Source organism: Rana temporaria, chromosome 12 (assembly GCF_905171775.1).
Source record: "Rana temporaria chromosome 12, aRanTem1.1, whole genome shotgun sequence".
NCBI classification, from domain to species: domain Eukaryota; kingdom Metazoa; phylum Chordata; class Amphibia; order Anura; family Ranidae; genus Rana; species Rana temporaria.
Genome location: NC_053500.1, coordinates 16,713,249 through 16,728,044, shown reverse-complemented (window position 1 = coordinate 16,728,044; position 14,796 = coordinate 16,713,249). Strand labels below are relative to the sequence as shown.

The 14,796-nt window shown below is 47.8% G+C and overlaps 1 protein-coding gene across 1 annotated transcript in view; it reads left to right on the top strand.

Annotated features, from left to right (window-relative positions):
• COL20A1 (collagen type XX alpha 1 chain) overlaps positions 1-14,796 on the top strand; it is a 142,950-nt gene that overhangs the window by 115,401 nt on the left and 12,753 nt on the right. The window contains exons 31-32 of the mRNA XM_040331623.1: positions 4,081-4,134; positions 13,569-13,640. Coding sequence (XP_040187557.1) covers positions 4,081-4,134; positions 13,569-13,640 — 126 coding nt within the window. The remainder of the gene's footprint in view (positions 1-4,080; positions 4,135-13,568; positions 13,641-14,796) is intronic.

Below are 14,796 nucleotides of genomic sequence, written 5' to 3'. Positions count from 1 at the left end.
AGTTACGGCGGCGTAGCGTAAAGACGATACGCTGCGCCGCCGTATCATTGCGCGGCCCAACGTGAATCTACCCCACTATTCATAGAGAGGGAAAGGCTTAGAAAGGGAAAGGCTTAGAGCTTCTGACAATGTTTGATTGCTGTCTCTGCCTTCATGTCCCAGTGACCCCCGCACTCTCCATTTCTTGTATGGGGGTCACAGGGACAGGAAGTGGGTGAAAATGTCCCAGTGGGGTCACAGACAGAACTAATCATTTACAGAATGTTTTCCTTTTTTTTTTTTTTTCTAGAAGGATTGATGAATTCTCTTTTACTTCTTTCATGTAGCAGAAGAAGATGTGCCCGGAACTAAGATTCTTTCCTTGCTAGAATCTTCCCCGAATATATTGGGCGCGGTTACCAGGCAGCGACCTATAAATAGCTGCCACTTATGGAAAGTGTTTCTCCGGCGGAAGAGATCGATAAGCGGACGGAGGGACAAAGGTGTCCGATGCGTATCTTCTCTTCTGGCGGACCCCATGGGGGGCGCATAGGGGGCACATAGGGGGCACGTAGCTCAGGAATGTTCCCCCCGGATTCCCGTCCCCACACTCTCTCTCTCTAATGACACATTCACCGCTCTTTTTCTTTGAAGATTTCCCCCGTCCTGCGCCTTTTCCCAATTGTCGTCGCTCGCAGCCCGACTCTCTGACATCTCATTATACATCTCCCAGTTAGCAGACAAATGTGACCTTTTAATATTCACTTGTATTGGGCTTCCTGCTGAGAACGCCAGTCGGCGTCTCAATAAATCATTCTTAGCGACGACGAGGAACTTGCTACGGATAAAAAGTCGCCGTGCGGGGGTTTGGGGGGGCTTTATGTAATGGTCTGCGTTCCTGAAACAAAAAATGGAGAAGACGCAAAAGGAAAAGATGGGGGGTACGGTCCTCGCCCTTGGTAAAGGGGTTGTAAAGGTAAAAAAATGTTTTCCCTAAATATCTTCCATTCCCTTAGTGCAGTCCTCCTTCACTTACCTCATCCTTCCATTTTGCTTTTAAATGTCCTTATTTCTTCTGAGAAATCCTCACTTCCTGTTCTTCTGTCTGTAACTCCACACAGTAATGCGAGGCTTTCTCCCTGGTGTGGAGTGTTGTGCTCGCCCCCTCCCTTGGACTACGGGAGAGTCAGGACGCCCACTAACACACAGCTCCTTTCTCTATCTGCAACGTAGAGGGCGTCCTGACTCTCCTGTAGTCCAAGGGAGGGGGTGAGCACAACACTCCACACCAGGGAGAAAGCCTCGCATTACAGTGTGGAGTTACAGACAGAAGAACAGGAAGTGAGGATATTTTTGGTAAAAAAAATCGCAATAAGCGTTTATTGATTATTTTGCGCAAAAGTTATAGCGTCTACAAAATAGGGGATAGTTTTATGGATTTTGTATTAATATTTTTTTTTTATTAGTAATGGCGGCGATTTGCGATTTTTATCGTGACTGCGACATTATGGCGGACACATCGGACACCTTTGATACTATTTTGGGACCATTCACAATTATACAGCGATCAGTGCTCTAAAAATGCATTGATTACTGTATAAATGTGACTGTCAGGGAAGGGGTTAACACTAGGGGGCGATCAAGGGGTTAATTGTGTGTCATAGGGAGTGCTTCTAACTGTAGGGGGAGGGGGCTGATGAAAGGAGGAAACCGATCATGGTTCCTATATACAAGGAACCTACAATCTGGTTCTCCTGACAGGACGTGGAGCTGTGTGTTTACACACGCAGCTCCGCGTCCCTGCTCTGTGATGAGCAATCGCCGGTGCCCGGCGGTCATCGCGGCCGCCGGGCACGCGCACCGAGTACCCTGAGGTCAAAGGTCAGAAGGCAGGTTCCCAGAGGTCAAAGATCACAGGGCGTTGCTGACCCACCCCCACCAAAGTGTACCGCCTACCCCAACTAAGTCGGGGAATGAACAAGTCGGGGAAAGTGTCTTAGGGTCAGGGTCAGGGGTAGGGTTAGAGATATGGGTTAGGGGTGCTCACTAAAACCCCGGGAATACAAGGACGTCATATGGTGTCCACCCGGAGGGAGGGAGGGTGCCTGCCACCGTCATTTAACTGTACTGCGGTAGGCAAGTGGTTAATATCATGAGAGTGGATCTTCAGAAAACAAGCACCAAATCAAACGTTGTCCAAGATTCCTTCATCGTACATAAAAGCCGTCACTCGACCATGATTAATCTTCTTTATTAGAAAATGGGGTAAAAATCCACAGTACTGACGCGTTTAGGCCTAGAATGGCTTTACTCATAGCAAGCCTGAGTGAGGCCATTCTTGGCCGAAACGCGTCAGCCCTGTTTTATCTGTGGACTTTACCCCGTTTTCTAATAAAGAAGATTGCTCAGCCCTTGGATAAGTTTTGGATTTTATGTACTGTATACTTGCAGGGCATACAGGAGCCTTACTCCCCGTACACACGATCGGAAATTCCGACCGCAAAAGTCCGATGTGAGCTCTTTAAACGGAAATTCCGACCATGTGTACGCTCCATCGGACATTTGCTGTCGTAATTTCCGCCAACAAAAGATTGAGAGCAGGTTCTCAAATTTTCCTACCGGAAAATCCAATCGTCTGTAGCAATTTTGACGCGCAAAATTCCGACGCATGCCCCGGAAACAATTCGATGCATGCTCTGAAGCATTGAACTTCATTTTCTCGGCTCGTCGTAGTGTTGTACGTCACCGCGTTCTTGGCGGACGAAAGTTCAGAGAACTTTTGTGTGACCGTGTGTATGCAAGCCAAGCTTGAGCGGAATTCCGTCGGAAAAAACATCCAAGGTTTTTCTGACGGAAAATCCGATCGTGTGTACAGGGCATTAGCCGCCGTGGCGCGTTTCCACACTGGATATCGGATCCATCTGGGTTGAGCACAGTGGCCCGGATTCAGAAACGAGATACGATGGCGTATCTCCTGATACGCCGTCATATCTCTGCGTCCGACCGTCGTATCTATGCGCCTGATTCAGAGAATCAGTTACGCATAGATTTCCCTAAGATCCGACCGGCGTAAGTGTCTTACACCGTCGTATCTTAGGCTGCATATTTACGGTGACCGCTAGGGGCGCTTCCCTAGACTTCCGCGTTGAATATGCAAATTAGGTAGTTACGCTGATTCAGAAACCAACGTCCGCCCGGCGCATTTTTTTTACGTCCTTTGCGTTCGGCTTTTTCCGCCGTAAAGTTACCCCTGCTATATGAGGGGTATATGCGGCGTATCCTATGTTAAGTATGGCCGTCGTTCCCGCGCCGAGTTTTGAAAATTTTACGTCGTTTGCGTAAGTCGTTCGCGAATAGGGCTTTGCGTAAGTTACGTTCACGTCGATACCAATGAGGCTTTGCGGCGTAATTTCGAGCATGCGCACTGGGATTTTTTCACGAACGGCGCATGCGCCGTTCACAAAAAACATCAAATACGCGGGGTCAAGTGAAATTTGAATAAAACACCCCCCCAACATCCCCATTTGAATTAGGCGGGCTTACGCCGCCACACATACGTTACGCCGCCGGAACTAAGGGCGCAAGTTCTTTCTGCATACGGAACTTGTGCCCAAAGTTACAGCGGCGTAACGTATCCGCTGATCCTTCTGAATCCGGGCCAGTGAGTTTCGTTTGGAAGATGCCTTTATTATTCGTAAATTAGCCAACACTTTCAGGGGAATTTGCCCCCCCCCCCCCCCCGCTACCCTTCATCAGGATTCACAAAATGGAAAAGACCTTGAATGGACTCAAGGGAAATTTTAACCAAAATGAATCCATGAGAAACTCATCCCTTTAACTGCAATTGAGTATCTTTTTAGTACGAGGCTTTTCTTAAACTGTTTGCTATAGGTGCTCCACTTTATGTAGATTGTGCTGTGTTGAGCAGCAGTTCCTAGCAGCCAATCAGAAGTTATCTGGCAACATGGTAAGCTCGAAGCTGGTAGCTGGGGGGTTTCGGTGTACTGCTAAGTGAATCTATAGGTGTGTGTAAGATAGACTGTGCTCCCTGGCTCCTATGTATACTTTATCAGTATTTTTTTTTATTATTATTATCTCTAGGGCGTACGGGGATTGGAGGGAAATACAGGCCCTTCCGGCCCACCGGGACCTCGGGTAAGATAAGCAATGAGAAAAATGTCTAAACTCCACTTGTAGACATGTTTGCCTAAAATTAGACTTTAAGATTTACCAGTAGAGTCAGAGGTGACTACCGAAACCAACTACCGTATATAAGAAAACGGCACCAGCATCTCCAGTAGAGTTCCCCTTACTGGTGTCTGGGTTGCTGCTCTGCCTGGGTCTGAATAAAAGTGGGGTTGGTTGGCATGAAGGTGGGATTAGTTTGAATGAATGGGGGGTTGTTTGGCATCCACGTAGGATTGGTTGGCATGGACCTCTTTTGCTTCCAAAGGCCAACCCCAAGAGAATTTCCTCATTGCCCCTTTTCCTGGACCTGGACTTACTAGTAGAGTCAGTGGTAACTAGTTCTACCAACTGAGGAGTCAACATGGAGGTTGGATTGCTTGGCATGAAAATGGAGTTGGTTGGCATGGATGTAGGGTTATTTGGCATAGACATAGGGTTATTTGGCATAGACATGGAGTTTTTTGGCATGGACATAGGGTTGTCTGGCATAGACATACACTTGTTTGGCATGGACATAGGGTTATTTGGCATAGAAATAGGGTTGTGTGGCATGGACGTATGGTTGTGTGGCATGGATGTGGGGTTGGCTGGCATTAATCCAGGGTTGGTTGGCATGGACATAGGGTTGGTTGGCATTGACCTCTTTTGCTTCCAAAGGCCAACCCCAAGAGAATTTCCTCATTGCCCCTTCTCCTGGACCTGGACTTACTAGTAGAGTCAGTGGTAACTAGTGCTACCAACTGAGGAGTCAACATGGAGGTTGGATTGATTGGCATGAACATGGAGTTGGTTGGCATGGATGTAAGGTTCAACTCCAACTACTTACTAGTAGAGTCAGAGGTGTGCTACCAAATATATATGAAAACAGCTCCAGCATCTCCAGCAGAGTTCCCCTTACTGGTGTCTGGGGTGCTGCTCTGCCTGGGCCTGAATAAAGGAGGTGGGGTTGGTTGGCATGGACATGGGATTAGTTTGAATAAATGTAGGGTTGGTTGGCATGAACATGGGGTTGGTTGGCATGTACCTCTATTGTTTCCAAAGACCAACCCCAAGAGGGCATCCTTAATGCCTCTTTTCCTGGACCTGGACTTACTAGTAGAGTCAGAGGTGACTAGTGCTAGCCACTATATATGAAAACAGCGACAGCATCTCCAGCAGAGTTCCCCTTACTGGTGTCTGGGGTGCCGCTCGACCTGGGCCTAAATAAAGGAAGTGGAATTAGTTAGCTTGGATGTGAGATTGGCTGGCGTAGACATAGGCTTGTTTGGCATGGACATAGGGTTATTTGGCATAGACATGCGGTTGTTTGGCATAGACGTAGGCTTGTTTGGCATAGACGTAGGCTTGTTTGGCATGGACATAGGGTTATTTGGCATAGACATAGGGTTATTTGGCATAGACATGGGGTTGTTTGACATAGACATGGAGTTGTTTCACATGGACGTAGGGTTATCTGGCATAGACGTAGACTTGTTTGGCATGGACGTAGGGTTATTTGGCATAGAAATGGGGTTGTGTGGCATGGAGGTATGGTTGTGTGGCATGGATATGGGGTTGGTTGGCATTAACCCAGGGTTGGCTGGCATGGACATAGGGTTGGTTGGCATTGACCTCTATTGCTTCCACAGGCCAACCCCAAGAGAATTTCCTCATTGCCCCTTTTTCTGGACTTGGACTTACTAGTAGAGTCAGAGGTGACTAGTGCTACCAACTGTGGAGTTAACATGGAGGTTGGATTGATTGGCATGGACGTAGGGTTGGTTGGCATGGATGTGGGATTAGTTGGCATTCACCTCTATTGCTTTCCGATGACCAACCCCAAGAGGGCTTCCTCAAAGCCCCATTTCCTAGATCTGTTTTTTTAAACCTTTACTCACAGTGATAACAATATCGACTTCAAGGTCAATATAAAATGCATCAACATGATCTCTCGTACATTGAATTGACCCTATACCTCCCTTAGGATCCCGTATCCGTTCAGCTCTGCCTTACTGTCGTGTACTCATACACCTGAGCCCAGGCTGCCCGGACGATCACCATGTCATTGCGTTCTGATGGACCACCCCTGCGGATCATCCTTTGGTCTGGTTGCTGCTGATCTCCTGCAGCCTCTTTCTTGTCTTCATGGACTCCTGTGATGGCTGCATGGTATTTTTTAGGATGGCTTTCCTGATGGTGCGTTGACATGGCCAACACATGGAGACCGCGCATGGAGACAAGCAAACCAAGCAATTGCTTGGGGCCCCCGAGCTGGCCTGAGGCCCCATGCAGGGACCTTGCCGCACTTCCTATAAATGCTGAAGCCGCCTGAGTGCTCTATAGAGAGCCTCAGGCGGCTGCAGCACTGCTGCCTCTCTCGTTACTTCTTCCCCTTCCCTGTAGCGTGGCCGAGCTCCTCTTCCTTCCTCCTGTCAGGCGGTACAGGAGATTCAGTTTCCTGTTCCCGGCCGGACTGACAGGAAGTGCACACTGAGTGCTCACGTCACTTCCTTTCAGTCCAGCGCGGTACGGTGGGGTGGGAGTGTTAAAAGAACATAGGAAGGGGGGTTGAGGGGCCTCCATGTCCATTTTGCTTGGGGCCCCCAATTTCCTTCAATTGGCCCTGCATGGAGACCACACATGGAGACAACGCAGGAGCACACTTGGTATATAGATGGAGTGTGGTCACCCCAAAACAGGAAGTGCCTAAACAAGGATGGTCTTGGCAGGATCACCCACTATTATTTCAATGAGAGCTGCAGATTTAAAAAGATTAATTTACTTTTTAAATTGCATTCGTAGTTTACTGATTGACATTACAATTTCGTACCTACAGATCCTCACGAGTCCGCCCACGCTACCATAGACACGGCTTGGGGACGGAGGCACGCATTCGATTTGTGCTGCTTTGTTAGAACCTCAGTGATCCACAACAAGTCCATTTATTAAACATATTCTTTATTTATTACGAAGATCCAACAGAAAACCACCCAGCGAGGATAAATCGCGAAGCCACCATGTCACGGATCATCAGCAAGCCTTTCCACGAATAGGAGAGAACGCAAATGATAAAGGAACTAAACAAAACGTGAAACTAAGACAAAAAGTCTAACGAGTGGAAAGTTCTGGATCATCAATTCCAGACAGCGATTTAGTAAAAAAAACAAAATTTAATCAACATTACCGCAGAGCCATTCAAATCGCCATTATGCAAATTCGGGCGTAAACGACCTCGGTTCACTTTCGCTAGCGACAGAAAAATTTAAAGTTTGTAGCGTTAAATTTATCATGCAAATGAAAATATGTACATGAGCGGGGCCGCCGCAGAGTCCGCGTTTTTTTTAGAATCCGACCAAAATAAAGAAGAAAGTTTGCAGCGCTAAATTTATCTTGCAAATTAAAATATGTATATGAGCCGCCCTGGCACCGAGTTCCATGTTTAAATTCATGAGTGCTTTATTTTAGGTATCATTTATTATGTAAGTCCCGTCACTTATTTATGATAGTACATTATAATACAATACTGCTTATCTATTAAGCTAAACAGCTCCAGCTGGGATCCGAATGGAACCCGACTTCTTTTATTTGTTAGCGATAAAACAGCGATTTGTCCATATGTACAGCCAATGGAATGGTAATGTTATTTTAAATTGGGCTGATGACCTGCAATCTTTTTTATATTTCAGTAGATCTCTGGGCAAACTGCTAAATACATGGGCCCGGATTCACATACATTGGCGCATATTTATGCCGGCGTAGCGTATCTTATTTCGGCTACGCCGGCATAGCGCAGAGCGCCAAGCACAGTATTCACAAAGCACTCGCCCCCAAATCTACGCTGGGTTTCCTCGGCGTAAGCCAGCGTAGGGGGAAGTGGACGTGAGCCATGCTAATGAGGCGTGACCCCATGTAAATGATGTACTGATCGTCATAAAGATACGATTAACGTACGGCGCATGCGCCGTCCCGTGGACGCAACCCAGTGCGCATGCGCAGAATCACGTCAAAACTACTCCCTAAGATACGTTGAATCACTGCCTACGACGTGAACGTAACCTACGCTCCGGCACTATTCACGTACTACTACGTAAACGACGTAAAATACGGCGGTTGTTCCCTGGTCCATACCTTTGCATGAGTTGCACCACCTATATGGGGAATAACTTTACGCCGGACGTAAGTCTTACGCATACCGCGTATATAATGAGCCGGGCGCAACTACATTTGTGAATCGGCGTATCTCCCTCATTTGCATATGTGCATAGAAAATCTATGGAAGCGGCAAATGCGTCCGGCGTAACTATGCGCCCACGATACGACGACATAGGCAAGTTACGTCGTTCGTAGGAAGCCTATTTTTAGGCGTATCTAGTTTTGTGGGCACGGCGCACAGATACGACAGCGCATAGTTACACTTACGTGGCGTATCTCGAGCATTGGTGGGAGCAGGGCAGCCATCACAAATTTTGGGGGCCCTTACACAGCTTTAGGCAGGCCCCCCCCTGGAGCATAGAACCAGGGGGGTCTCCTCTTTACTGCCTGCCGCAAGATGATAAGCTGGGGGGGGGGGTGTAACGAAAGTGTCATCTCTTCTCTGTCCTGCCGCAAGCAGATAAGCGCGGATGGGGGGGTTGGTGCTGACGAACAAAGCAAAGTCAAGTCAAGTCTTCCCTTCTCTCTCCTGCCGCGAGTTGCTAAAGGTGGGGGGGGGGGTCAGACGGAAAAAAATAATGGGGGGGAGGGGCGTCCGGGCCCCCTGCCGCGAGTTTCTAAATGTGGGGGGGTCAAACAAAATTTTTATTTTATTTTTTAAAACGTGGGGGGGGGGGGGGGGGGGGTCCGGGCCCCTTACAGGCCTGTACCCCCCTGATGGCGGCCCTGGGTGGGAGGGTGACTCCCTCTGTGTTATCCCAGTCTGGTGTCTTTCTGTATCATCTAGTCAATATTCCAATCGCACACGTTCCTGGAAAAACGGCTCATAGAGGGTGCTAAACGATCACCAGCTGGGCACTGGAACCATCAAACAAACGAACATATTCGCCAGTACACCGTGGATCGTAGATTACGTCCAAAAATGTAATGCAAAACAAACATCACAATAGTGCAACGTTTCGAGGTCAGGTGAGTGATCACTCGCCTGACGAAGAGGTCCCGTGTGACCTGGAAACGTTGCATAATTGTGATGTTTGTTTTGCATTAAATTTGCATTACATTTTACAGGGCTCAGCGGCGACAATGGGCACAGTGGGGACAATGGGCACAGTGGGGACAATGGGCACAGTGGGGGCAATTAAAGGGCACAGTGACATCAATGGGCACAGCACCAATTAAAGGGCACAGTGACATCAATGGGCACAGTGGCAACAATGGGCACAGTGTCGACAATTAAAGGGCACAGTGGAGACAATTGGCACAGTGGCGACAATTGATGGGCACAGTGGCTGCGTTTGATGGCATGGCACAGGGGTGACAATTGATGGCATGGCACAGTGGTGCGAATTGATGGCACAGTGGCTGCGTTTGATGGCATGGCATAGTGACTGCATTTGATGGCATGGCACAGTTGTGACAATTGATGGCACAGTGGGTGCGTTTAATGGCATGGCACAGTGGGTGCGTTTGATGGCATGGCTCAGTGGCTGCATTTGACGGCATAGCACAGTGGTGGGAATTGATGGCACAGTGGCTGCATTTGATGGTATGGCATAGTGACTGCATTTGATGGCATTGCACAGTGGTGACAATTGATGGCACAGTGGCTGCGTTTAATGGCATGGCACAGTGGGTGCGTTTGATGACATGGCTCAGTGGCTGCATTTGATGGCATGGCACAGTGGTGGGAATTGATGGCACAGTGGCTGCGTTTGATGGTATGGCATAGTGGTGACAATTTATGGCACAGTGGCTGCATTTGATGGGCACAGTGAGGCTGCAATTTTTTTTGTTTGCGCCCCCCCCAAAAACTTTGAGCACCAGCCGCCACTGCATCTGGGCAGTCTCATGTGCTGTAATTCGGAGAATCCTTTACACCGCTGTGTAACATTCTTAGAAGGTATCTCTGCTGGTTAAACGTCTTTTGCGGGAGATGCTTCTAATGTGACTACCAGCTCTGTGCAGAACTTCTGGAGAAAAGCAGCCAGTGACTCGGCCACCCCAGCCAGTGACTCGGCCACCCCAGCCAGTGACTCGGCCACTCCAGCCAGTGACTCGGCCACCCCAGCCAGTGACTCGGCCACCCCAGCCAGTGACACGGCCACCCCAGCCAGTGACTCGGTCACCCCTGCCAGTGACTCGGCCACCCCAGCCAGTGACTCGGCCACCCCAGCCAGTGACTCGGCCACTCCAGCCAGTGACTCGGCCACTCCAGCCAGTGACTCGGCCACTCCAGCCAGTGACTCGGTCACTCCAGCCAGTGACTCGGTCACTCCAGCCAGTGACTCGGTCACTCCAGCCAGTGACTCGGCCACTCCAGCCAGTGACTCGGCCACTCCAGCCAGTGACTCGGTCCCTCCAGCCAGTGACTCGGTCCCTCCAGCCAGTGACTCGGTCCCTCCAGCCAGTGACTCGGTCACTCCAGCCAGTGACTCGGCCACTCCAGCCAGTGACTCGGTCACTCCAGCCAGTGACTCAGTCACTCCAGCCAGAGTCTGTACAAGAGCGGCATACAGAACGATCCTGTCTGCCATATTATAGACAAGCATCAATGATGGAAAATCACAGCGTCTGCAGATTGAAAGAGAAAGGTCATCCTTAATGGGGCTAAATTACAAAATGGCTGGTGTAGCAGTGATGTATGATTTACTGGATTATTATTTTTAGCAAAAAGTAGACTTTCCATTTACTTCCTGCACTTATTATTCGGGGGTGCTGTGAATTCTGGGAACTTGGACTAATTCACTGTATTTGTCAGAGTTACAAACAGTCCTCCTATATAGGGCAGCTTTTATTTATAGCTTTCCTATAACATCAGAGTCGGGGGATCCAAGAATCCGACAATTGTGCTCATTAGATTGAATATATTACAGACATTTAGTGCTGGAACAGTACAAGTCAGAAGTCAGTACCTGTAATGTGTGGAGGTGTGCCGAGAAGAGAAAGAGGATGGAGAGAACTTTGGTGGCTACTGGCCATATTTGGGCAATGATGTCACAGTACATGGTGGATAACAGTCAGGGGGGCTGCCATTCAAGGTAGTGTTACCATCAGGATCGGTTGCCTGCATCTGCATGCCAAAAAAATTTTTTTTTCCCTTCGGCGGGTGTCATGTACACACGACCTCGGTTATCGCGATGAGATAACTGCCATTTTTTATTTTGGTCGTGAAAACCGGTCGTGTGTATGCTCCCTAGCAGTTTTCTCGGCGAAAAAACTGCCTGCTAAAAAATTGAAGCCAGCTTTCTTTTTTCTCGTCGTGTTTCCTGTCAGTCTTTTTATCGTTGCGAAAAACGGTTGTGTGTATTCTTTTCCTAGGGGGAAAAAAACGTGCATGCTCAGAATCAAGTATGTAGCCCAAAGGGTGGCGCCATTTGAAAGGAACTTTCCCTTTATAGTCCCGCCGTACGTGTTGTACGTCACCGCGCTTTGGTCGGATGGTTTTTTGCATGAACGTGTGTATGCAAGTGAGGCTGGAGAGGAAACGTGTCGGGAAAAACATCGTTTTTTTCCTGCCGAGAAAAATGGCTGTGTGTACGAGGCATCAGGCATTGTCATTGACGATGGATTACATCAAGGGACATGTTTTTGGGATTTTTAGTTTGTTTGTGTCAAATGTTTGGGTGTCTCTTTTTTAGGTTACTGTATCTGTCAATCTGATAACCAAATCTGGCAAAGCACCCATGTTGATGATGACAAGGGCATCTTCCCTGCAACCCTGGCCCGGTGGTTGTGGGGGTCTGAGAGTGGGGGGGACTATCGGAATCTGAAAGCCAGTAAAATAATACCATGATGTGGTATCTGTTGGGCCCATTGTTGATATTATTAAAGGAGGCTTCTGGATTCCAATAAGCCCCCCGCTCTCAGACCCCCACAACCACCGAGCCAGGGTTGCAGGGAAGAGGCCCTTGTCCTTATCAAATTGGGGGCAAGGTGCTTTGCTAGATTTGGTTGTCGGATTGACAGATGCGTCTTCCTTTGATTTCAGAGGGGTTTGGGTTTGGCATCTGAACTTCTTTGCAGCTCATGGAATCCCTGCTCAAAATCAAACCCATGGAAGTTCAGCTCACCACTAGGGCCTAGGGTTTTAAAGGTGGAAATTACTTTTTTAGAGGGGGTCACAAGACTCTCTGTGGATTATTCATCATGAATTTGCTTCAATAAGTCATTCACAGTTTATTTTATTTTTTTACAAATTTATTCCTTTTTTGAGCTTTCCCATTACTTTAGAAACTATGGGCTGGATTCAGGTAGTTCCGCGCATTTTTATGGCGGCGCAGCGTATCGTATTTACACTATTTACACTACGCTGCCGTAAGTCAGAGAGGCAAGTGCTGTATTCACAAAGCACTTGCCTCCTAAGTTATGGCGGCGTAGCGTAAATGGGGCCGGCGTAAGCGCGCCTAATTCAAATGAGGGTGAGGGGGCGTGTTTTATGTTGATTATTGTGGATCCAGCCCTATAGCTGTAGAGCCAAGGTCACTTGGTTTTTAATTTTTAATTGAAAATTTTAGCTTTTTCTGCCACTGGACAATTGTGGGTATCTCTAACAGCACAACCCAAGTTGGGTGGAAAAGTTTGCTTAGAGGAGTCACAAAACTCTCTGTGGATTGTTACTCCTAAATAAGTGTCTAAAAGGCATTTCGGTTTTTGTGTACTCCTATTTTTTGTTTAATTGTGTACTCTTTTATTTTTATTTTTTAATTGCCTACCACTGGACATTTGTGGGTAACTCCAGCAGCAGAAGCAAAGGTGGAAGAGACTGCTAAGAAGAGTCATGAGATTCTTTGTGGATCGGGTAGAAAGCAAACAAATTTCCACTTCAAATAACATTCTGTTTTTACTGTGACCCTGAATATTGCTTAGGGGCCCTGCTCAGGCGACCATAATCTTATGTGGTGGAAGCTGCTGTGAGGGTGCAGGCTGGGAGTGGGTCCTTCCTGACTCAAACCTTTTCTTCTCTCCATCCAAGCCATGACCCCAACGCGTTTCGTCCCGACTATGAGGCTTAATCATGGAGGTCATTCTAATTTTTACCGTTGGTCTCTATATGATGTGGTCAGTGAGGAGTGACGCCTAATCAGCTGCATGAATCTTTGAAACCTCATGAACACTCATGATATGTTTACTACTACGGTAAATTTATGCTTTTATAGACCACATTACATGGGTGACTCATCTTCCACATGGTGTTACTATTTCAGTGAATATTATAGGTGTCTGAATTCTATTTTTGATTTTGTATTAATACTTATTTTTTTATTTTTTAGGGTATTCAAGGGGTCCAAGGATTAATTGGAAGTCCTGGTGAAAGAGGACCTGTTGGAGACGTTGGGCCCACAGTACGTATATGGGGTCCTGACGTATATATAGATTCTGGATGGCCCATTTGCGGTCCGGGGCAGGTTCTATAAATTTGTTGCCTTCACAAAACAGGGAATCATGGGAAACCTTGTGAAATGGCTTGTTTAAGAATGGGGTGGAGGTTAGAGGGCGCAAGGGGCTGCCTGGACCCCCCAATAGAGGAAAGGTTTTTACATGGCCAGCACTAGGGATGAGCCGAACATCCCCCCCCCCCCGTTCGGTTCGCACCAGAACTTTCGAACGGACCGAACGTTTGCGCAAACATTTAGAACCCCATTGACGTCTATGGGACTCGAACGTTCAAATTCAAAAGTCCTCATTTTAAAGCCTAATATGCAAGTTATTGTCGTAAAACGCCTTTGAGAACCCGGGTCTTGCCCCAGGGAACATGTATCAATGGAAAAAAGTTTTAAAAACGGTCGTTTTTTTCAGGACCCCTGAAAAAACGACAGTTTTTAAAACTTTTTTTCCATTGATACATGTTCCCTCGGGCAAGACCCGGGTTCTCAAAGACGTTATCACAGGCATACTATAGACACCCAGCAGGTACAATATTTAAAGGAATTTTTTATTTTTTTATTTAGGCATCTTTAAAATCACTGGGGTAGATTCAGGTAGGGCTGCGCACTCTTACGGAGGCGCAGCGTACCGTTTTAACGCTACGCCTCCGTAAATTACTTGCGCTACGCTTCATTCACGAAGCAGTAGCTCCGTAATTTGCGTGTGCGCTCCGTAAAACTGGCCGGCGTAAGCCCGTGTAATTTAAATGATCCCGTAGGGGGCGTGGATCATTTAAATTAGGCGCGTTCCCGCGCCGAACGTAGTGCGCATGCTCCGTCGGGAAACTACGGGAACGCCACCTTGCGGCCAGCGTAAGAATGCAGCCTACGATACGACGGCATAAGAGCCTTATGCCAGTCATATCTTAGGCTACAGTCGGCGTATCGAGCTTTCTGAATACAGAAAAGTCGATACGCCGGCGCAAATTAGCAATTACGCTGCGTATCTATGGATACGCAGGCGTAATTGCTACCTGAATCTACCCCCTTGCTCCTGAATCTTTAGGTGCAAACTACAGAGCACACGGCCAGTACACACCAAGTAGCTTTAGGTGCAAACTACAGAGCACACGGC